Source organism: Rhincodon typus, chromosome 3 (genome assembly GCF_021869965.1).
Source record: "Rhincodon typus isolate 14 chromosome 3, sRhiTyp1.1, whole genome shotgun sequence".
Lineage (NCBI taxonomy): Eukaryota > Metazoa > Chordata > Chondrichthyes > Orectolobiformes > Rhincodontidae > Rhincodon > Rhincodon typus.
In genome coordinates, this window is record NC_063334.1 from 123,895,917 (window position 1) to 123,921,336 (window position 25,420).

General features: G+C 42.4%; 1 protein-coding gene across 1 annotated transcript in view; it reads left to right on the plus strand.

Annotated features, from left to right (window-relative positions):
- The first annotated feature begins 1,204 nt into the window (after nucleotides 1-1,204).
- LOC125487426 overlaps nucleotides 1,205-25,420 on the plus strand; it is a 40,034-nt gene continuing 15,818 nt past the window's right edge. The window contains exons 1-2 of the mRNA XM_048618915.1: nucleotides 1,205-1,289; nucleotides 9,714-9,987. Coding sequence (XP_048474872.1) covers nucleotides 1,242-1,289; nucleotides 9,714-9,987 — 322 coding nt within the window. The 5' untranslated portion in view covers nucleotides 1,205-1,241. The remainder of the gene's footprint in view (nucleotides 1,290-9,713; nucleotides 9,988-25,420) is intronic.

Here is a 25,420-nt window from a genome sequence, read left to right on the forward strand (position 1 = left end):
GTCCTGGCCCTTATCGGGGCAGTCAGAGAAAGGATGCTCTCCACACATCAGGCCGATGAGCCGAACGATCAGCAGCACGCCCTCCGATTTGACTCTTTCTGTTCTATTGAGGGCTGTTTCGCTCCTGGACTGAGGGAGAGGCAGGTAAAAATGCTCAAAAAAAAATGGTGCAGCTCAGACTTAGCCAAAAAATAACACAAGATACAGCCCAAAGCATTGGGGCTCTGAGAAGGAAATTGTGGAAACTGCAGAAATGACATGCAAACCACACACTGCAGACTTTATTATTCTGTTAAATCCTGTGTTTGGTTTTAAAGGCAAACCAGACTCACTGAATTTGTATCTTGATGAACTAGCCAGAGATCTGTGACCCTGGGTCAACGCTTATCCCCACGATGTGCATTCAGGACAGAAGGTCCAGGACAGCAGCCTCATCTGTGTCTCTAGTCACTCTCCCTTCAGCAATACAGAGGGATCTGGGCTACCAGAGAGAAGGAGCTAAACTCTTTATCTGATCCTGTGCTGCCCTGGGATTGTTTGATGGGGACAGTTTTGAGGGATCTTTATTTTCCGTTTCCGTTCAGTTTTAAAAGTATAGGGGCAGCCTCAATCTGTATGTTACCTTGTGCTGTACCTGCCCTGGGGGTGTTTGATGGGGACAATGTCAAGGGTGCTTTACTACAGATTAATTTCAGTTTTAAAAAGTAGAAGGAGCTTTACTCTGTATCCAACCTCCTGCTGTCTCTGACGTAGTAGGAACTGCAGATGCTGGAGAATCTGAGATAACAAGGTGTAGAGCTGGATGAACACAGCAGGCCAAGCAGCATTACAGGAGCAGGAAAGCTGACGTTTTGGGCCTAGACCCTTCTTCAGAAATGTCCTGGGTGTGTTTGCTGGAGACAGCATTGAGGGAGCTTTACTCTGTCTCTAAAACTGTCCTGCCCCAGGTCTCGGTGTGTTTGATGTTGACACTGATGATTTTGAGAATTGTATTTGAAGCTGATGTAACATCTCCTTTTCTCGACAGTTGCTGTGGTTGGTGCCTCAGTTTTACAACAGCTTTGTCACTCTCTCAGCTGCTACTGACCGTACACACACTTCCCATTTGTTGTTCATATGATGTAAAATTGACCAACATTACTTTGGCAAGATATCAAGTAACTTCCGTATTTTTATGTAAAGGACAAGCGTAAGTGAGTGAGAAGGGTGAAATGGTGAAGTATTGACAATGAGGTCTCTCTATGTTTGTCTCTCTGCAGTCTTCCTGTCAGTCTCGATGCAGGGTCACAGTAAGTACTTTCTAATACTGACCTTTCAAATCCATTTTGTTGATCATGTAATTGCGTCCTCCTTGATGACCTGTCTGCTGCCTGGCATTTAATTCCTAAACCTGTTGCTGTTTAGCGCGATGTGCCTTTTCCTTCATTGTGGTTTCTTCATCAAGGAGAAATTATTTGCTTTACAAAAAATGAAGGCAGTGACAACTAACTATTTCTAGTATGAAGATTCATTCCTTCAAGTTTTCATTGTAGATTCATGGAATCTAAGACATTTACAGCATAGAAAGATGCGATTTTGGGTCATCATGTCTGTATCAGTCAACAACCATCAGACTCTACTTGTCCCATTTTACAGCTGTTGATCTAAAAGCCTTCATAACCAACGTATTGATGGCTTTAAACTAATTAGTTAGGTAGGGATGGAGGTGGGGATGGGCAGAAAAACCAGCGATAGGCCAGAGGATTGAGAATTTTCTAGAAATTGTGAAATTAAAGAACAACAAGCCCAGGATGTCTGGGAAACCTCAAGACTGGATCAAGACTGGATGGGTGTGGGATTCAGTTGGAGGGAAGTTTGAAAACTCAAAAAGATGTGAGAGAGCAGAGGTGGAGGCTACTGACGAGGCAAATAGAAACACAAATGAACATCTAAATGCAAATGTTACTAGCATTTCTAACTCAACCGCGTTTTCTGGCAGTGAGCACCAGACTCTTATCACCCTTTAAGGGTGAAAAAAAATCTTTTCAACTCCCCTGTCACCCTCTATCTCTTATCTAAATCAATATAGATAGTTACTGATCCCTGTACGAGTGAAAAAAAAACACCATCTTATCAATCCTGCCTGTGCACTCATAATCGTACATATTCTATCAGGTTCCCTCTCAACCAATTAAAAAGAAATGAGAGAGTAGAGAGTGCAGACTATTGAAGAGGTGAATGATAATCAAAGTGTGATGGGAAGGTGTAGAAAATATATACAGAAGGGTGTAGTGGAAATTAGCACCAAGGTAAGAAACTATGTTAAAAAATTAGTACTTTGGACCCTTCATCTGTCTGGAAAAATTGACAAAAGGTGAAAGGAGGTGGGACCGCATTGTGTGGTGGTGAGGAATAATATAAATGCAAATGATCATGATGTGGAATTGGTTTAGGTGGAAGTAAGGAATATCAAGGCAAAGGAATCACTGGTGGGAGTTATTTATAGGCCAAAAATTGCCTCACTGCAGGATAAATTATAAACCAAGAAATAGTGGAGGTGTGAAAGAAAGGCACTACAATTGTCATGGGTCATGTTAATCTGCATATTGACTCAACAAATCAGATAGGCAAGGACAATAAGAGAAATTAATGTCTTGAATTCAGAAGGGATTGTGTCTTAGAGAAGTGCATCGCAGAATCTGTCCAGTAACAGGTTATTTAGATCTAGTGATGTGTAATAAGGGAAAATTATTAAGAGTTCCTGTATTTGAGGATCCTGCAGGGCATAGCAATCACAACATTATAGAATTTCAAATCAGTTTGAGGGAGAGCAACCTCAGCCTAAGAGTAGTGTCCTCAAATAAAGACAATTACAGAGGAATGAAGAAAAGGCATTGTATAAAGTGAGCTAGGAAACTAGGTGATGGGGAAAATGGAAAGTAGGATGAACAATGGCAGACATTTACGTAGATATTTCCTAATGCTGAGCTAGAATTTATTCTCGTCAAAAGAAAGACTTGATGAGAAGGATAAACCACTGAAGTTAACAAAGATGGTCAAGGGGAGTATTCAAACAAAAATTAATGCACACACAGCAGGAAAACCAGCGATAGGCCAGAGGATCGAGAATTTTCTAGAAATTGTGAAATGTAAGAGCAACAAGCCCAGAGAACTGTGGATGTCTGGGAATACTCAAGACTGGATCAAAAGGAAAAGAGAGTCATATAACAGGTACGAAATGGGCAAAATAACTTGGCCCCTAGAGGAATACAGGAAATGCAGGGGGAACTCAAGAAGCAATTAAGAGAGCAAAGAGAGATATGAGAAGACATTGGCAGGAAAGATTAGGGAGAATCCTGAAATATTCCACAAGTATATCAAGGGGAAGAGAATAACCGGGTAGAGAGTAGGGCCTATCAGGAGGAAGGAGGTAATCTGTGTGTGAGGCTGGAGAACATTGGTAGAGTGTTAATTGAATATTTCACATCAATCTTTACTCTGGAGTGAAGAATTCAAGGAGATGGACTGTGAAGTTCTTGAGCAAATTGATATAAAAAGTGAGGAGATATTGGAGGTTTTCGAAGATGTAAAAGTGAACAAATTCCCAGGGGCAGGTGACTTGTATTCCAGACTATTGTGGGAGACGAGGGAAGAAATTATTATGGCCCTGATTCAAAATGTTAAATTTCTTTTGGCCACTGAGATAGAACAGGGAACTAAAGACTAGTGATTCTAACATCAGTGTGAGGGAGACTATTGAAGAAAATAGAGAAGGAGAAAATTAGTCTCCATTTAGAGAAGCAAGGTTTGATCAGGGATAGTCAATATGGTTTTGGATGAGCACTTGTAGAGTCATAACAATCAAGGCTACGGGCCGAGTGCAAGAAAGTGGGATTCGTGTTGATAGCAGTATATTTTTGGCATTCCAGAATGCCAATGGACTGAAGGGCCTCTGCTATACTGCATGATTCTATGATTCTAAATCAATGACAGATAGCAATAAAGCTAGTAAAGATGGAGAAAATTGGGATGAAAGTAAATTGGCAAGAAATAAAAGAAACTAACAGCACCCACTTCTATGGGTAAATACAGAGAAAAAAGGTAGCAAAAGTAATTGTGAAACAGTGTTATGGGACAAGGGGGAAATTAATAACATGGAACCGGGAAATGGCAGATAATTTTGAGTCACAGAGTCACAGGCTTATGGAGATAGAAGGCTTTTTGGCCCACTGAGTCTGCTCTGGTCAAATGCAACCTCCAGCCAATTCTAATTCCATTGTCCAGGACGTTGCGGGAAATTAGGGAAGAAATTGTGGGGCCCTGAGCAGAGATATTTGTATCATCAAAAGCCACGGGTGAGGTGCCAGAAGACTGCAGGGTGGCTAATGTTGTGCTTTTATTTAAGAAAGGCTGTAAGGAGATGCCTGGGAACAATAGACCGGTAAGTATGACATCAGTGGTGGGTAAGTTGCTCGAGGGAATTCTGAGAGATAGGACTTACATGAATTTGGAGAGGCAAAGACTGATGAGGGTTAGATAACATGGCTTTGTGCATGGGAAATCGTGTCCCAGAAAATTGATTAAGTTTTTCGAGGACGTGACCAAAACGACCAAAGAGGGAAGAACGATAGACGTCGTCTGTGTGGATTTTAGTACAACCTTTGTCAAGGTTCCACATGGTAAACTAATTAATAAAGTTAAATTACATGGGATTCAGGGAGAGCATGCCAATTGGATAAAAATTGGCTTGATGGTAGGAGAGAGAATATGGTGGTGGACAGTTTTGTTTCTTTTTTCTACCCATGTGGACACATTTGAGGACCATCCCATGACATCATCCCTTTTATTCTGGCAATTGACTCATTGATCAATGGTGCAACACGACCTCCTCTTTTACATTGGCCGTTGCCCCCACATATCTCATCTGAAGGTTGTGTACCCTGGAACATTGTTCTGCCAATCCTTCCCCACCCTCAAACATGTCTCTGTGATAACAACAATATCACATCCCCACACATTAATCAACACCCTCAGCTCATCTGCCTTACTCACAAGTAAATGCCATCCAGCCATGCTATGCTCCCTTGTGCCCTCACTTGACTATATTCACACTGCCTTCTGGACTGACTTGGTTTGTTGTCTCAGGGTAAGTTAGCTCAGATCGTTGGACATTTGGTTTGCAATGTAGAGTGATGTCAACAATACAGGTTTAATTCCCATACTGTCTGAGGCTACAATGAAGGTCCCACCTTCCCAACCTTCCCCTTGTCTGAGGCGTGGTGACCCTCAGGTTAAATCACCACCAGTCATCTCTTTCTAATAAGTCAGCTGTTCTCTCAGACTTGGACAAATGTACTTTTTTACTTCTGTTCTTCTTCTTTATTTCTCTGTGTATTCCCCCCCACCGTTGTACCTCCACTGCATATCCCATCCCTTTGTTACAACTGATGAGTGAGCCAGTTTGCTGAAGGCTGGCTTGGGAATGGAGTAGAAAGTGATGGGAAATGGAAAAAATTCTGAAGGGAAGGCCCTGAGTTCTGCTCTTCAGATAACTCTGTGTCTCCTGGAACAACGGAGAGTTCAGAAAGCTCTCAGGCACCAGACTCTCTCTCTAACCAACAACAACAAATGCCCACAGTCTACCTTCAGGATGTTTACAAACCACCTGAAGCTCTCTGTTGTGCTCCAGTCTGCAGCCCATTCCACACTGTCTCAGGTCAGTTTAAAAGCCACTATTGTATGATGTTATATCTTTTCTCACTACGTGAGAGATTCAGCATTTCACCTCAGTGTTTGTTGCCAATGTTATATTCGTATCCCCTCTCTCTATCTCTCTCTCCCCTCACAGCGAATTCTGCTCCTGATTGGTCAATGACAGTCGCGAATGATGTGAGGGTTGAGGAATGAGGTTCCACTTTCTTACCTTGCAGCTCCACCCAGGCACTAATTTCACACTCATCGGTTCCATGATATGGATTCAATCTGACACAGGTGTTAACTTTGACTGTACCTATCCTGGTCCAGACCATTCCCAGGGTGAGCTGTGTAAGGATGTGATACAGTGGATGATTCAGATTCATGGATAATATCGGCAACAAAGATGTCTCAATAATGATGGAGGGACAGAGCCAGGAGGATGCTGGTATCTATTGCTGTCATCTGGAGCTCAGTATCGGCAGTTTTAAAACACAGTTTGGAAGAGATCTAGAAGTGAATGGTGAGGAACAATGTTTGGATGGTGTCGCTGCCCTGATAGTTCAATGGGAACAGGCTGCACCTGATCTGGGAGCTCTTGGGTTGGCTGCTTCTCTTGGGCTCTTTCAGTTGGTCTCAGGCTGGAGAAAGTAAGCAGGAGAGAGAAATGAGGCTGGGGTTTAAAAAACATTCCATCACTGTCTCTGAAACCTCCCACAGTCTCTCACACGTTCATTTGTTCACCATGTTTAAACTGGCTTCAGCATTCTGGAATAGGGAACTGAGTAAACATTACAGAGGATCCAAGCTCCAACACTCCAACCAATGAGAGCCCTGCTTTTTCTGCATTGGTTGAGGAAAAGAGAGACCTGGTATCTCCTGAGCCCTTATTGAATGAGCATGTGTCAGGGTGAAGGAATCTTCAGCTCACATTGGCTGAGAAGCATCTTCCATCTCTATTGCTGAAGAGAACACTGGGACATTGCCTTCTCCAGAGGCTTATGTCATGGGGAATGGATTCCAATCTATGGCCATTTGTGAAATTTGAATTTGAAAATATCTAGAACTAAAACCTTGTCTAATAATCACCGTGTAACCATCACTGTAAAAAAAAATCTGTTTCACTCATGTCCTTCCTTACCTGGTCTGACCTTTATGTGATTCCAGACCTACAGCAATGTGGTTGACTCTTAAATGCCCTCTGAATGCCTCACTCAGTTGTGGACAAGGAGTAAATCCAGGAGTGCAAATGAAACTGTGGCTACAAAAACAGGTCACAGGTAGGAATCCTGTAAATTAACACACTTCATGACTCCAAAGTATATTGAACTGTCAGGACTGCAATGGAATACTCCCCACTTGCCTGGAAGAGAGCAGGGAAATATATCGCCGCTCTGTCACCATTGCTGGGTCAACATCCTGGAACTCCCACCCTAACACCGTTGTGGGAATAAGAATAATGACAATATATGCTTCAGTAATGTGCCAACACTTCCTCCACCAGCACCTTCCAAACTAGTGACCTCCATGACCACAGTGAAAAACAGCAGCAGATACCCACCATCCTGACTTGGAATTATATTCATCTTTTAATTATTCAAGGGGATGTGAATGTCACATGCTTGGTCAGCCTTTATTGGACATCCCCAATTGCCCTGGAGAAGGGAATAGTGAGCTGCCTTCTTGAACTGCTGCATTCCCTCGGGTGCAGGGACACTCATGATGCAGTTGGCAAAGGAGTTCCAGATCTCTGTCCTACTGACACTGAAGGAATGGTGAAATATTTCCAAATCAGGATGGTGAGTGTCTTGCAGAGGAGCCTGTAGGTGGTGCACCTCATGTTCATCAGCAAACATCCATCCCCACTTCTGACCTTATGGTGGAGGGAGAGTCATTGATGAAACAGCTGAAGATAATTGGGCCTAGGACAATCCCCTGATGGACTCCTGCAGAGATGTCCTGGAGCTGAGATGACTGACATTCATCAACCACAGCCATCTTCCTTTGTGCCAGGTATGACTCCATTCAATGGGAGATTCTTCCCCGATTCTCATTGGATTCGGTTTTGTCAGGCTCCTTGATGCCACACCCATTCAAGTGCAGCCTTGAAGTTAAGGGCAGTCACTCACACATTCCATTACTTCACAGTGGACCGATGGGGCGGTAATTGGCCAGGTCAGACTCACATTGCTTTCTGCATACAGGACATTCCTGGGCAATTTTCCACATTGTTGGGGCAATGTCGTTGTTATAGCTGTGCTGGAACAGCTTGGTGTACTAATTGTCCACCACCCTTCTGGACTGCAGATCCATTTGATCCATTGGTTATAGGATGGCTCTATTGTGTGCTGTTCCTGCTGTTAGACAAGCAAGTAGTCCTGGAGGTTGTAGTTTCAGCGTGTTGGCATCACATTTTTGGGTATGCCTGGCGTTGCTCACAACATACCCACATGTACACTTCACTAATCTCCCAGCCTGATGGGAATGGTGGGTTGGGGGTTAACCTGGATCGTGAGGTTACAGATTGTGGTTAAATGGGCTTATAAATATTATGTTTAAGTTCGGGCAACTCTTTTCTTACTGCGTACTGCTGTGCCTCCACCTCTGCTGGGTCAGTCCTGTTGGTGGGACAAAGGACAAGATAATATACAGGGATGGTGACAGTGGTGTCTAGGATATTGTAAGTTATGATTCTGTGATTTTGACTATGTGAGACTGTTAGTCTGTGAGACAGCTCTTCCACCTTTTGCACTAGTTGCCAGATGTTAATAAGGCAGGGTTGACAGGGTTGTGTCTGCTCTCATTGTTTTTGGTGCCACAGTCAATGTGGAGTAGTCTGGTTCCATTCTTACAATACTGCTATTCCTTCAGTGTTGCTGTGTCAAAACCGTGGAACTCCAGCCCTGAAATTACTGTGGGAAAACCCAACACCTCAGAACTGCTGCAGATCAAGAAGACAGCTTCAACTGGGCAATCAGGATGGACAATAAATGCACATAATCCAAGCCAGCAATATACATGACCGAATTTTAAAAATTAGAGGAGAAATTGATGAAACAAAGAAGATTCTGAGGACACTAAATAAAAACCGAAAGAACTGCGGATGCTGTAAATCAGGAACAAAAACAAATTTGCTGGAAAACCTCAGCAGGTCTGGCAGCATCTGTGAAGGAAAAAACAGAGTTAACGTTTTGGGTCCGGTGACCCTTCCTTCCGAAACATTAACTCTGTTTTACCTTCACAGATGCTGCCAGACCTGCTGAGCTTTTCCAGCAGCTTTGCCTTTGTTCAAGGTTCTGAGGAGGCTTGACAAGGCAGATTCTGAGAGGATATTTGCTCTTATGAACAGAAGTCAAACAGAGGAATAGTTTCAAAATAAGGGGTTTCCCAGTTAAAGTGGGGATGAGGAAATATTCCATCTCTCAGCTTCTCTTTAAAGTTTGTGCAGCAAGGAGCCACATAATGATCTACCCCTCCACCTCCAAGCAAAATATCAGAATTGGTGCAGAAAAAATGATCTGGAATACGAGTTCACATTAACCTGCACTCATTTCAAAGCTCACAGGTTGGAACTAGTGAAAATCACATTGGGAATGACACTCAGAGTGAGGTCAATACTTGGAATGTAATTGTTGGGCAGAGTGTTGGGGGAAAGCTGTAAAATCCTTGAACTTATTTAAAGAATATTAAATTTGAACAATGGACAGAGGGTTCTGCATGAATGAATTCCAGGGGATTTAATACATTTCCTGATCTGTGAATATCTTGTGATCGAGGTTCTTGAAACAAGTGATGGGAGACATATTGATCAGGGTGACTCCTCGAGCGCAATGTCTGGACAGATCCATGAGAAATATGAGGGGATTTGTTAATTCTTCATTTTATCGTGAAGTTGAAAGGAATGTAATAAATTGAATCGAGAACTTCACCAGACTGACTTCATACATTCTGATGTTTGTCCTTTCCTCAACTGCTCAGGGAGAGGTTTTAGTGGTGAATGGGACAGCGGGAGATACTGTTACTTTACCCTGTATTTTCAGGACCGAGAGCTACCCCACCCTGACCACTGTTACCTGGATGAGGAAGAAGCCCTACCAACACATTGTTACATTTACAGCACAATCACAAGGAAATTGGACAGCTGTAAATGGTGGAAATCGATACGAGCTCATCGGGAACCCAGAGGAGGGAAACACCTCGACCAGGATAAACCAGCTGAGTGTGAGGGACAATCACACTTGTGTCAGGTGGAATACAGATCAAGATGCGATTACCAGTATCTGATCCAGAAAGAGACACAGCTGCAGGTAGATGGTAAGAAGCCATTCACACGTCCTTCAGTCTGAGAGTGTGATATATTATGTGGACATTTTGTGATTTGATTTTCTGATGAGAGACCATTGAACTAAAACTTTAACCAAGTTTCTTTCCACAGGTGTTGTCTGGCCTGCTAAGTATTTGTAGCATTGTGATATTTATTTCAAATTTGCAGCATCTGCAGTATTTTGCTTTTGTATTTTAAATTTGATATTTAAAATATTTAATATAATTTGATGTGCTGATCCTTTTAGGTGCATTCTGTTGTCAGTATTGAAAGACATTGACACACTCAGAACATTCAGTTCATTCTCCAAACAACACAAAATTGTACTGACATTGAGATCATCTCCTTGATCAGCAAAGTGCAACAGTCTAATGTGTCCCTCTTGGTTACAATGGAAGCTTTCACACCTTCATCAGGAATAGTTCCGTCAGAGCAAGTACATTCCTCCCGTGTCCATCTGAATGTGTGAGGCATCACAGCCACGTGGTACCCATCCTAGCCCTGCAGTTACACATGGGTTATAAATGGAGGTGGTGGTATTCTGCTGCTGTCACTGGGCCATGGGTTTGAAGCCCGCAACAGCAGAAGGTGAAACTTGAATGTAATTTTTAAAAGTCTGGAATTTAAATGAAAAACTAATCTAATGGCCACATGTAGCCATTGGTGATAACTGGAAATGCCCATCTGATTCAGTCAAGCCCCTTTAGGGAATCTGGGGGTTGGTTTAGCTCAGTTGGCTAGACAGTTGGCTTCTGAAGTAGTATGTATGCCTACAGTGTGGGTTCAATTCCCACACAGGATGTTACTATGAAAAACTGTCCTTCTTAACCTCTTTCCCTACCTGAGGTATGGTGACCCACAGGTTAAATAGCCACCAATCATTTCTCTCTAATAAGAAAGCAGCCCCATGCTCAGGTGAGAATATGGTGACTTGGCATAGTAATGAAATATGCCATGCATTGCTTTATGTACAATTGTGAGCCTTCTCTCTGTATCAGCACAACCTCACACTGGCATCAGCGATGCCTCACCAACACTCCATATTTCACTTCTAGCTCTACATTGGGTGACCACTTTGCAGAACACATGTTCTGTCCACAGAAATGACCCTGAGCTTTCAGTTGCCTGCCATTTCAACACACCACTGTGCAGGAACCCTGTGGCCCTCTGGACTCATTATTGTGTTCAATAATTTTAGCACCTGAGCACCTTCTTATTTCTCCTTCCCCCAACACCCACACACCAGGCCTTGTTCATCACATGGGCTGCTACTATAAACAATACATTGTCAGCGACTAATTGTCCCCTTCAGTAGCTATTCATTCTCCCAAGCTGACCTTTTCCCATTCCTTTGTCTGTACAATTGTCTTTCTCTCTCTCTCTGGTCTCCATCTTCACCGAGCGTGTACTCCAGTCCTCACTCTCTACCCCATCTTCAGCAGTTATACTAAACTTTTCTCAGCTACAACTAGTTATAGCGTCTTAGAGTCATACAGCATGGAAACAGATCCTTTGGTTCAACCTGTACATGCTGATCGTAAGCCCAAACTAAACTAGTCCCACCTGCCTCCACTTGGCCCATATTCCTCCAAACATTTCTTACTTATGTACTTATCATTTAAACATTGAAACTGTACCCACATCCACCACTTTCTCTGGAAGTTCATTCCACACATGAACCACTCTCTGTGTAAAAACAAAATTGTCCCTCTTGTCTTTTTAAAATCTTTCTGCTCTCACCTTAAAAATATGCCCCCAGTCTTGAAATCCCCCACCCTAGGGAAAAGACACCTGCCATTCACTTAATCTATACCCCTCATGAATTTATCAACCTTCTATGCTCCACTGAGAAAAGTTCCAGTCTATCCAGCCTTGCCTCATAACTCAAGCTCTCCTTTCCCAACAACTTCCTGGTAAATCTCTTTTGAACACTCTCCAGCTTAATGAAATCCTTCCTATAATAGGGCCACCAGAACTGCACACAGTACTCCAGTAGAGGTCTCACTAACATCCTGTGCAACTTCAACATAACGTCTCAACTCTTACACTCAAGGTCTGAGCGATGAAGGCAAGTGTGCTAATCACCTTCTTAACCGCCCGATCTATAAGTGATGCAAACTTCAATGAATTACGAACCTAAAAACCTAGGTCTCTCTCTGTTCTACAACTCTACCTAAGGCCCTACTTCTAATTTTGTAAGTCTTGCCTTTGTTTGTTTTCCAAATGTGCAATGCCTCGCATTGGTCTAAATTAAGCTCCATCTGTCACTTTTCAGCACATTGACCCACTTGATCAAGATCTCTTTGCAATCTTAGATAACCTTCTTCACTGTCCACTATACCACCAATCTTGGTATCATCCACAAACTTACAAATCATGCTTTCTATATTCTCATCTAAATCATTTATATAAAGGACAAGCAAAAGTGGCCCCTCCCTGTGGAACACTGCTGGTCGTGGGCCTCCAGTCCAAAAAACACAGCCCCCCACCATCACTCCCTGTTCCTGCCATTAAGCCAAATTTGCATCCACTTGGCGACACAGAATTCCATGTCATCTAACTTGACTAATTAGTCGACCATACAGAATCTTTTCAAAGGATTTAACAAAGTCTAAGTTAACAATGTCTACCATTCAGCCCTCATCAACCTTCTTGGTCACATCTATAAAAAATGCAATCAAGTTTGTGAGACACAATTTCCCTTGCACAAATCCATACTGGCTATCCCTCATCATTCCTTGCCTATCTAAATGCATAGAACTCCTAAATTCCAACAACTTACCCATCACCAAAGTCAGGATCACAAGTCTATAGTTACCAGGCTTCTCCTTACATCCCTTCTTAACCAAAGGCACAACATTAGTCACACTCCAGACAATCAGCATCTCACTTGTATTTGTAGATGATACAAATATTTCTGCAAGTGGCCATGCAATTTCCTCCCTAAATTCCCACAAAGTCCTGGTATATGCTGGATCAGATTCCAGACATTTATATTTTTTCAAGACCTCCAGCATCTCCTCTTCGGCAATGCAAACTATTTTCACAACATCAATATTTATTTCCCAGAGTTCTCTAGCCTTGATTTCTTTCTCCATAGTAAAACCTGATGCAAAATATTCATTTTACATCCCTCCCATCTCCTGAAGTTGAACACAAAGCTGACCTCTTTTATCTTTAAGGAGCCCTATTCTTCTCACTTGTTGCGCTCTTGCTCTTAATGTACTTGTAGAATACCTTTGGATTAACCTTAACCTTATTTCCAAAACTACCTCATATCCTTTCTTTGAATTCCTGATCTCCCTCTTAAATCTTCTCCATAACCACTGATATTCAGTCTGTAAAGCCTTAATCTTTTCCCTAACTATGTCTTTCTTACCAATGTGTACAACATCTGGTTTCTGACTCTTCTTTCACTATATATTTCAAACAGTTTGCACCAGGAAAGCAACATACTATCCGAGATTCACACTCACTGCCACAGAACCCCTGATATGTGCCCTTGACAGGAGAGTCACCTATAACAATTATTAATTTAAATTTTGTCAAACCCCACCTAACATAAGATTCATTCTTAGATCCAAGATCTGACTGTCTCTTCTATTCTCATCTGAGCGACTATTCTTTCAACAGTACCCAAAACTGGGGATCTGTTTCAGAGAAAAACAGCCATGGGAGATTTCTGAAATATCTTCTTAACTTTCCTGACAGTTATCCATCTATTTGATTGATTCTGCTGTGTAATCACTTCTCTAAACCTACTCGCTAGCTACCTCTTGTCTGTTGTATGCCTTCAATGTCATTAAGCCTAAAAAGAAGCAGCTTACAATACCATCTTATCTCTAAAATAAACTACACTACCCTTCCTTACTCAAAGAGTTAATATTAAGCATGCAAGAAATAAGAAATAAAAAAAAGTATAAATCTTCAATAAAATCAATCACTTTGCTGAACAATCAAATTTTAAAAAAACTCAAAAATGACTTCTGCTCAAGTGGTCCAGCAGTTTGCTTTCAACCTTCTGATTAAAAGCAAATCCCACTCTGGAGCCACCCCAGCGTAGCCTCTCCAAAAGCTCTGTAAACACAATTCCGTTTAAGACAAAACTCTCCAACGCAATTTTATAAAAATTGCTTTAGTGATGTTAAAAAAAACTCTTATAATTTCATCGAGAAAAAACACCGAGCAGTCCACATGTAGGCAGATCCAAAAGGTCTATTGACACAACTCCGTTTGTTAAAAAATTGTGTCTGTCTTTTTTTTTGTGTTTTTGGTTATAAGTGAACTAACAATGAATTAAATAAAAACCGTATATTACAGAAATTTAATAAATGTAAGAAATCTAGAAGTAAATCTAGAAATAAGCCTGAATCTCCAGAGCAGTTGCAAGATCCACGCTACTCTCAGTCCACCATTTTCAATCGTTTTATTTCTGAAGCGGTATCACTGGACCCAAAACATCAACTCTACTTTCTGTCCACAGATGCTGCCAGACCTGCTGAGTTTTTCCAGCAATTTCTGTTTTTGCCTCTGCCATCCTTACTTGGGCTGGTCTATATGAAGGGCACAGGACAGAGCTGGCTGCTCCATCTGCATTCAATAATGGGGTTCACTGTGTCAGGTCAGTGGAAGCGAGTGTGAGCTGGTGAGGACAGGTCAGGGACTGTGTGAGGAATAACACTAGGCCCCATGATTTCTGTCCCTTGCCTGACCTACATGTGACCGCAAACCCCCCAGATTATGTTTGCCTTCTGGGTAAAGAATCATCTATGATGCTGGGGACCTCTGGAGAAGACTGAGATCGATGATCACTCAGCACTTCTGAGTCAAGTTATTTGTGAATGCTTCAGCCCTGTCTTTTGCACTGATGAGCTGAGCTCCCCCTCATTGTGGATGGGGGTATTTTTGGAGACTCATTCTCCTGTTGGTTGATTAATTGTCCTCAATTATTCACAACTGCAAGTGGCAGGTCTGCTGAACTTATGTCTGATGCACTGACGTCAAATCACTTATCCCAGGCTGTTTATGCTGTTTGACATGGAAGTAGCCCTGTTTTGTAGCTGACATCTCATTTTCAGGTTTGTTGATGATGTTCCTGACATCCCTCCCGCATTGTTCATTGAACCAGTATTGGTGGCTTGACTTGATACTAATGGTTGAGTTGGGGAAAGTTACCAGGGCATGAGTTTACAGATTGTATTGAAGCCCAATTCTTTTTCTTAATTCATTCACGGGACGAGGGCATTGCTAGCTAAGCAGCATTTATTGTCCATTCCTAATAGCCCAGAGGACAGTTAAGAGTCTACCATATTGTTGTGGGTCCGGAGTCACATGTAGGCCAGACCAGGTAAAACTGGCACTTTCCTTCCTTGAATGATATTAGGGAAACAGATGGTTTTTTCCAACCATTGACAACAGATTCACAGTCATCATTAGACTCTTAACTCCATATATTTATTGAATTTAAATTCCACCATCTGCTGTGGCAGGATTTGAACCCAAGTCCCCAGAATATTATCCACGTCTCTGGATTAACAGTCCATCCGTACAGCAGAATCATTGAGGAGCAATTGCTTCCCCAATAATTCTGCTTTACTGATGGTCCATAGTGTCTCATGGATCCCAGTCTTGAGTTGCTAGATTTGTTCGAAATCTGTCTCATTTAACACAGGGCCAGTGCCGTAAATGACGGGAATGTACCTCAATGTGAAGTTGGGAGTTTGCCTCCACAAGGACTGTATGGTGGTCAGTCCTCACAATCCTATCACGGACAGACAGATTGCTGAGGAGAAGGTCAGGCTTTTCTCTCTTATTTGTTCCCTGACTACCTGCACACAGACCCAGTCCAGCAGCTATGTCATTCAAGACTCCATCAGTTCGGTCAGTAGTGAATTAATGAGTGTGTCTTGATGTGGGGCATTAAATTTCCCACCAAGTGAACATTCTATACACTTGTTGACATCAGTGCTTCCTTCAAGTGGTGATTGACACGATCATGAGACTGGGAGTGGGAGGATTGTGGCAGTAAGTAGTAATCAGGAGATTTCCTTGGTCATGTTTGACCTAATGCTAAGACTTCATGATAATTTTTTGAGTTAAGAAAATTCTGCCTGGCAACTGCCGTCTGATTTGTAGAACTGCAACTGTTACAAAACTGTAAGTGCCAGGAGCCCCTGAAAGTGGAAAGTAGCTAGAGCCTACAGAAAGAAAACAGCCATCTCTCCCATCACCATAGAGAAATGCACAGAAAACCCGAGCAAGCTGAAAGAATATAATTCACATGATCAAAGATATATGTTCACCTGATTGACCATTGAATTTGAAGGGTGACCATCACTGTACAGGGAGCAGCATCTCACCACTGCAAAAAAATCACAAGGACTGTGAAAGAGAAAGATCTTTCCATCTTCTTTTCTGGACTTTGAATTTCAGAGTTTTGTTTACCCTGTGTATATTCTCTATTCACTCATGGGAGAAATATAAACTGTTTATCTTTTCTCTGTCTTAATTGTGTGCTTGTGTGTGTGCGTGTTTGCGCGCATGTGTGTGTGTGTGTATGGGTGAGTGTGTATGTGGTTTTGAAGGGGTGCAGTTAAGGTGCATTAATCAGGAATACTTTTTTTTCACCACTTTCATTACTGGGAATATTGATTTATGGAATTATTTTCACTGTTACTGAAGATTCCTGGTGTGTGGTTTGCTTCTGTCCTGAGTAGCAGTCAGTCAGGGGTGATCTCATTGGGTTTGTTGTATGTTTGTACAGTTCCTGATGATGTGTGGAGAAATAGGACATGGTTATTGGCACACTATTCGCTGTTCAGACATAACATGACTCATTAATTTGGAGTTTTTTGAAGAAGTGACAAAGATGATTGAAGAATGGAGAGCAGTGGATGTGGCATTAATGGACTTCAGTAAGGCATTTGAAAATTTCCACATGATAGACTGGTTAGCAAGATTAGATCACATGGAATACAGGGGGAACCAGCCATTTGGATACATTACTGGCTTGATGGTATTAGACAGAGGGTGGTGAACCAGGATTGCTTTTCGCATTCGAGGCCTGTTTCCGGCGGTGTGCGCAACGATTGGTGCTTGATCCATTGCTTATTGTCATTTATCTAAATGATGTGGATGTGAATAAAGTCGGTATGGACACCAATATTGGTGGTGTAGTGGACAATGAAGAAGATTACCTCAGAGTACAATGGGACATTGATCAGACAGGCCAATGTGCTCAGAAATGGCAGATGGAGTTTAATTTAGATCAATGTGAGGCACTGCATTTTGGAAATGCAAATCATTGCAGCACTTATATACTTAATGATAAGGTCCTGTGGACTGTTACCAAACAAAAAGACCTTGGAGTGCAGTGTCATAGTTCTTTGAAAGTGGAATCACAGATATACAGAGTAGTGAAGAAGGCATCTGGTACGCTCATCTTTATTGGTTAGAGCACTGAGTAAAGGAATTGGTTGATCATGTTGCGGATGTATAGGACACTGGCTAGGCCACTTTTGGAATACTGCATTCACTTCTGGTCTCCCTGCTACAGGAAAGATGTTGCGAAACTGAAAAGGGCTCAGAAAAAAATTACAAGCATGTTGCCAGGGTTAGAGGGATTGAACTATAGGGAGAGGCTGAGTAGGTTTTCCCTGCAGCGTCAGAGTCTGAGGAGTGACCTTATAGAAGTTTATAAAATCATGAGGGGCTTGGATAGGGTGAATACTCAAGGTCTTTTGCCCAGGGTAGAGAAGTCCACAACTAGAGGGCATAGGTTTAGGGTGGGAAGGGAAAGATTTATAAGGGACCTAAGGGACAACATTTTCATGCAGAGGGTGGTGTGTGTATAGAATGAACTGCCAGAGGAAATGATGGGATCTGGTACAATTGCAACACTTAAAAGGCATTGGGATGGTATATGAACAGGAAGGCTTTTGAGGGATATAGGCCAAATGCTGGCAAATGGAATGAGAATAATTTAGGCTTTCTGATCTGCCTGGACAAGTTAGACTGAAGGGCCTGTTTCCATGCTCTACATCTCTATGACTCTGTGACTCTATAACCTTCCTTTTACATTTTGTAATGGTTTTGTGCAACTCAGTGTCTCCCTTGGCCATTTCTGAAGGTATTTCAGAGTCAAATCTGTTGCTGTGGGACTGGAGTCACATGTAGGCTAGACAGGATAAGGATGGCATTTCCCTTCCCTAAAGAACATCAGCAAACCAAATGGATTTTTTCCAACAATTGATGATGGTTTCATGGATACCATTAGACTAGTGTTTAATGTTTTAGCGAAGATCTGTAGCTCAGCTTGTGGCTGGAGTTTTAGGCTGGTTCACCGAGCTGACTGGTATTCATGCAAACATTTTGTCCCCCTTCTAGATGACACCTTCAGTGCTGTCCAGCCTCCACTGAAGCGCTGTTGTTCTGTTCCGTTCTGAATTTATATGGTCCGGTCTGTCATAGTATGTAGTTCTGTTTCCAGAAGAACTGTTGATGCTGTAAATCAGGAACAAAAACACAAGTTGCTGGTAAAGCTCAGCAGGTCTAGCAGCATCTGTGACGAAACAATCAGAGTTAACGTTTTTGGTCAGGAGTTCTGAGGGTCACCAGACCCAAAACGTTAACTCCGATTTTTTCTTCACAGGTGCTGCAAGACCTGATGAGCTTTTCCAGCAACTTCTGTTTTAGTTTTGTTTCTGGTTTTGCTATGTAGTGGTACGTAGATGAGGTCTATTTCAACATGTTTTTTTATGGCACCAGTAGCTGAAAACCAGGCTTCCAGGAATTCTTGTGCTCGTCTTTGTTTCGCTTGTCCTAGTACTGTTACATTGTTCCAGTTAAACTGATGTCCTTCTTTGTTGGAGTGAATAGACATGAGGGAGAGTTGGTCGTGTCATTTTGCTGCGAGTTGTTGTGCATGTAACCTGGTGGTGAGTTTCCTGCCTGTCTGTCCTGTGTATTGCTTCTTGCAGTTGCTGCATGGTTTTTTTTTTGAAAGTCACATCTGTCCTGCTCATTGTGGGTATGGGGTCTTTTGTCTTTGAGAGTAGCTGGCGAAGTGCGGCTGTTGGTTTGTGTGCTATCATTATTCCAAGAGGTCGTAGGATTCTTGTAGTCAGTTCTGAAATGTTTCTGATATAGAGTAGGGTGGCCAGTGTGTTGGGGTGTACAGTGTCTTCTTGGTGTTGTTTATTTGCCAGGCATCGGCAGATGAAGCTGTTAGGATACCCATTGTTTGCGAAGATTTTGTATAGATGTTCCTCTTCATTTTCGTGCAGCTCCGGGGTGTTGCAGTGTGTTATCGCTTGTTTAAACAGAGTCTTGACACAGCTCTGTTTGTGGACACTGGGTTGGTTACTGTTGTAATTCAGGATTTGGTCTGTATGTGTAGTCTCTCTGCATACACTGGTAAGGATTTCATCGTTGTTCATTCGTTCCACCATAAAATCTAGAAACGGGAGTTGATTGTTGTTCTCCTCTTCCCTGGTGAACTTGATCCTGGTGAATATGCTGCTAATGAGGTCAGAGATAGTAAGAACTGTTGATGCTGGAGTCAGAGATAGCACAGTGTGGAGCTGGAGTAACACAGCAGGCCAGGCAGCATCAGAGGAGCAGGAAAACTGACGAAAGCTGATGTTAATGAGGTGGTGTGTTTCTTCTACTTTTGTTCATTTAATGATCACAGAAGTATTGTCCACGTACCTGACCTGTAGTTTAAGCTGGATCTGGGGGAGGGCTATGCGTTCAAGTCTTTGCATAACTGCTTCCGCTATGAGACCCGAGATGAGTGAATCCATCAGTGTCCCATTAATTTGTCCATGTAACTGGGCGTCGAAGACAAAGTGCATGGTAAGGGATAGGTCTAATTCAACATATTGTCCTTGCTGCTGGTTTCATTGGAGGTCTGTGTTTGCGGATTGTCTAATAATGCAGCCAGTGTGTCCATTGCTAGTGTCATGTCAATAGAGATGAATAGTGCTGTAACGTTGAAGGAGACCATCATTTCATTCTTGTCGATTTTTATGTTTCTGACATTATTCAGGAATTCCTGTGCGGAGTGAATGGACTGACTCTATCCATTGGGGATGTGTTTCAGTCTATATTGCAGCTCCTTGGCTAGACTGTGCATCAGTGTGCCTGGCAAGGAAACTATGGGCATGAGGGTTTGTGCACCTTGGGTCGTCTGTAGAATCACGGGATGTTTGAACCACAGGGTTTCATTTATAGGAAGTCTGTTCTTGTTATTTGGCCTGTCGACTGGAATTTCTTTAGTGTGTAGGTCATCCTGTTCTCTAATTGTGAGATTAGAAATACAACAGAACTGACTACAAGACTCCTACGACCTCTTGGATTAATGATAACTGCGAGAAGCAACACAGCAGGAAACTCACCACCAGGATACATGAACACCAACTTGCAGCAAAATGGCACGACCAACTCTCCCTCATTTCTATTCACTCTGACAGAGAAGGTCATCAGTTTAACTGGAACAATGTAACAGTACTAGTACAAGCAAAACAAAGAAAAGGACGAGAATTCCTGGAAGCCTGGTTTTCAACCACAGATGCCAAGAACAAACATTTTGAAATAGACCTCATCTATGTACCACTACATAGCAAAACCGGAACCAGAAGTAGCCACCATGACAGACTGGGCCATATCAATTCAGAATGGAGCAGAGCAACCGCGCTTCAATGAAAGCTAGACAACACTGAAGGTGTCACCTCGAAGAGGGAATGAAACATTTAAATGAAAGCCAGTCAGCTCGGCAAACAAACCAACAACCCCACTAGTGTTTAATTCCAGATGAATTGATATTCCAGCAGCTACCACTGTTGGAAGTGTCAAGAACAAAAACAAAGTGGCTGGAAAAGCTCAGCAGGTCTGGCAGCATCTGTGAAGGAAAAAACAGAGTTAACGTTTTGGGTCCGGTGACCCTTCCTCAGAACCCTTCCTCTGTCTCCAGTGTACTGGATGACTCATGAATTGGCATTACCATTAGTTCACTGCCTCTCATTATAACTGCTAACACTGTTCTCACTAAATAACAGACTCAGGATTGAGTCTCAAAGTTTCAGTTCCTAACACTGATGTCAGTTCCCTTGCAGTGTTCATATCTTCTCTCTCTCTCTTTCCCCTCACAAAGTTCTCTGAAAATGGATGGTCAATGACAGTCGCGGACAGTGTGAGGGCTGAGAAAGGAGGATCCGCTGTTTTACCCTGCAGCTTCACCCACCCAGACACTGATCTCACACTCACCGGCTCCGTGATATGGAAAAAATATTTCACAGATGTTATCTTTAACTGTACATATCCGGGTCCAGGCCATTCCCAGAGTGAGCTGTGTGAGAATGTGATACAGCAGGACGGTGGGAATTGATTCAGATTCATGGGGAACCTCAGCAACAAAGATGTCTCAATAATGATGGATGGACTGAGCCAGGAGGATGCTGGTTCCTATGAGTGTCATGTAGAGCTCAATGTCGGCAGTTTTAAAACACGGTCTCCAACAATGCTGAAAGTGAAAGGTGAGGAACATGTCCGCATGGTGTCACTGCCCTGATAGCTCAATAGGGACAGGTTCCACCTGGTCAGGGAGCTCTCAGGTTTGCTCCTTCTCTTGGACTTTTTCAGTGGGTCTCAGCCAGGAGACAGTGAGAAGGAGAGAGAGAGATGAGGCTGGGATTTAAAGACCATTCCATCACACTCTCTGAAACCTCCTGTTTTCTTCACAGTCACAGTAATTTGCCAAGTTTAAACTGCCTTCAGTGTTCTGGGACAGGGGCAGAGAAAACATCACCAAGGATCCATGCTCCAAGATCCCCACGGGTTTCATGCTCCCTATGGGCCATATGGAGTCAATGACACAGTTTTAAAGGATGTGTCTGGATAAAGGAAGTTGGCCATCTGTATGCATCACTTTTTGAAGATGTCAGGACATATTGAGAGAGTGGTTGGAAAAGGAAATGGAATCTGCAGGCTTCAGAAATGGAGATGTTGAGAACTGAGGCAGGTAGACCATTAGATATAGCAATAGAATAAGGCCATTCGGCCCATTGAGTCTGTTCCACATTTCAATGAGATCATGACTGAGATGATAACCCTCAATTCCATTTTCCTGCTGTTTGTTCACACACCTTGATTCCCTTACTGATTATATTTAATATTGATTATATTGTCTGACCATATTTAATGTCCCAACCTTAACTGCTCTCTACAGGAAAGAAGTCGGTATTTGCTACCTTCTGAGAGAAGACATTTCTCTCATCTTAAATGTGCAGCTCCTTATTCTGAGATGATGCCCTCTGGTCCGACACCACCAACAAGGGGAAACACACATTCTGCATCTCCCCTGTAAAGCACCCAAAGAGTCTTTTGTGTCTCAATAAGGTCACCTTTCATTCTTCTATATTCCGACAAGTACAGGCCCAATCTACTGAACAGCTATCCATAAGACAGCCCGTCCATACCTCGCATCAACTTTTTTGAACCTTCTGTGGACTGCTTCCAATGCCAGTTTAACTTTGCTTTGATAAGGGACCAAAACTATTGACTATATTCCAACTGTGAACTAACCTGTGCCTGGCAAAAGGTCTCTAGTTTTATATTGCATTCTCTTTGAAGTAAAGGTCAATATTTCATTTGACTTCCCTACTACCAGCTGAGCTTAAATGTTTCTGTGATTCATGAAACTTCCAAATCCCTCTGTTCTGTAACTTTCTGCAGGCTTTTTCTGTTTGAATCATATTCAGCTCCTCTATTCCTCTGATCAAAATGCATTACCTCACATTTTCTATATTATATTCCAACTGTCAAATATGGCACCAGCACAGATCCCCGTGGCACTCCACTAATTACAGGCTGCCGGCCTGAAATCAATGCCATTATCCCAACTTTCTGCTTCCTCTGAGTTAGTCAATCCTCTATCCAAGTTGACATACTGCCACCAGGACTACAGAATCTAATCTTAATAAGGAACTTAATCTGTGGCACCTTGTGAAATGTCTTCTGAAAACCCAAATATATAACATCTACAGGTTCCCTTTATCTATGCAGCTTGTAACCATTTCAAAGAATTCAAGTAAATTTGTCAGGCATGATGTCCCCATCATGAAGCCATTCTGAGTCTGTTTGATCATATTATATATTTCTAAATGCTCAACAATTACATCATTCATAATACATCATTAATAATAGTTGATAATATATTTTCCCAATAATGGACATTAACTAAACTGTCTATGCTTACTTTTTTGTCTCCTTTCCTTAAAAACAAAGGTGTTACATTGGGAGATTTCCAATTCTCTGGGATCTTTCCCGAATCTAAAGATTCTTATCAGGTTAGTACCTGTGCATTTATTGTCTCTGTAGCTACTTCCTTTAATATCCTAGATGCATCCAATCAGGTCCAGGGAACTAGTTGGTCTTTAACTGCATTAGTTTCCTTTGCAGTTTTTCTCCAGTGATAGTCATTTGAATCATATACATGTACAGCACAGAAACAGACCCTTTAGATCAACTGGCCCATAAAGACCAGATATCCTAAATGAATCTAGTCCCATTTGCCAATGTTTGACCTGCATCCCTCTAAACCCTTCTATTCATATAGGCATCTAGATGCCTTTTAAATATTGTAATTGTACCAGCCTCTACCACATCATCTGGCAGTCCATTCCACACACACACACCACCCTCTAAATCTTTTAAATCTTTCCCCTCCCACCTTAAACCTATGTCCTCCAGTTTTGACTCCCCTGCCCTGGGGAAAAGACCTTGACTATTCATCCTATTCATGCCTATCATGATTTTATAAACTTCTATAATGTCACCCCCCTGCCTCTGTGCTCCAGGGAAAATAGCCCCAGCTTATTCAGCTTCACCCCATACTCAAACCTTCAAACCCTGGTAACATCCTTGTCTGTCTTTTCTGAACCCTCTTGAGCTTCACAACTTCTTTCCGATAGCAGGGAAACCGAAGTGAATGCAGTATTCCGAAAGTGGCCTAGCCAGTCACAACATGACCACCCAACTCCGATACTCAATGCACTGACCAAGAAAGGCAAGCATACCAAATGTTTTCTTCACTACCCTGTCTACCTGTGACTCCACTTTCAACGAACTATGAACCTGCAAACCAAAGTTTCTTTGTTCGGCTCCACTCTCCAGGTCCTTACCATTAGGTGTATAAGTCCTACCCTGATCTGCCCTACCAAAATGAAGCATCTCACATTTATCTTGATTAAACTCCACATGTCATTCCTCAGCCCATTGGCCCATCTGTTCAAGGTCCTGTTGTACTCTCAGATAACTTTCATCGCTGTCCATTACGCCACCAATTTTGGTATCATCTGCAAACTTAGTAACCATACTGCTTATATGCACATCCAAATCATTTATATAAACGACAAAAAGCAGTAGTCCCAGCACCAATCCTTGCAGCATACCGCTGGTCACAGGCCTCCAGTCTGTAAAGCAAGCCTCCACCATCACCCTTTGTCTCCTACCTTCGAGCCAGTAACATATCCAAATGGCTAGTTGCTCCTGTATTCCATGTGATCTAACCTTATAAACCAGTCGTCCATGTGGAACCTTGTCGAATGCCTTATTGAAGTCCATTCACACAACGCCCACCACTCTGCCTTCATCAACGCTTTTCATCACTTCTTCAAAAAACTCGATCAATTCAGTAAGACATGATTTCCAATGCACAATGCCATGTTGTCTATCCCTCATCAGTTATTGTCTTTCAAATAATTGTAAATCCTGTCCCACAAAATCCCCTCCAACAACCTGTCCACCAGTGATGTCGGGCTCACTGGTCTTTAGTTCCCTAGCTTTTCCTTACAACTTTTTTTTAAAAATGGCACCACGTTAGCCAACCCCAGTGTTCTGGCACCTCACCATGGCTATGATACAGTAATGATACAAATATCTCAGCAAGGGGCCCAGCAATCACTTCCTGAGCTTCCAACAAATTTCTCAGATCCCTCTGATCTGGTCCTGGGGCTTTCTCCACCTTTAAACATTTTATGACTCCCAGCCTCTCATCCTGTATAATATGGATACATTTCAAGATATCGCTACTTATTTCCCCAAGTTTTCTAGCTTTCATATCCTTCTCTACAGTAAACACTTTTGCAAAATACTCATTTAGTATCTCCCCCATCTCCTGCAGTTCCACACGTAGCCAGCCTTGCTGATCTTTAAGGGGCTCCATTCTCTCCGTAGATACTCTTTTCTTCTTAATGTATTTGTAGAAACCCTTTGGATTCTCCTTAACCCTATTTGCCAAACCTATCTCATGGCCCCTTTTTACCCTCCTGAGTTCCCTCTTAAGTATACTCCTCCACCAGAGTTCAGGATGTCTCAGAGCGGCTGCAGAATGTTCTCAAGGGGGAGGGTGAGCAGCCAGAAGTC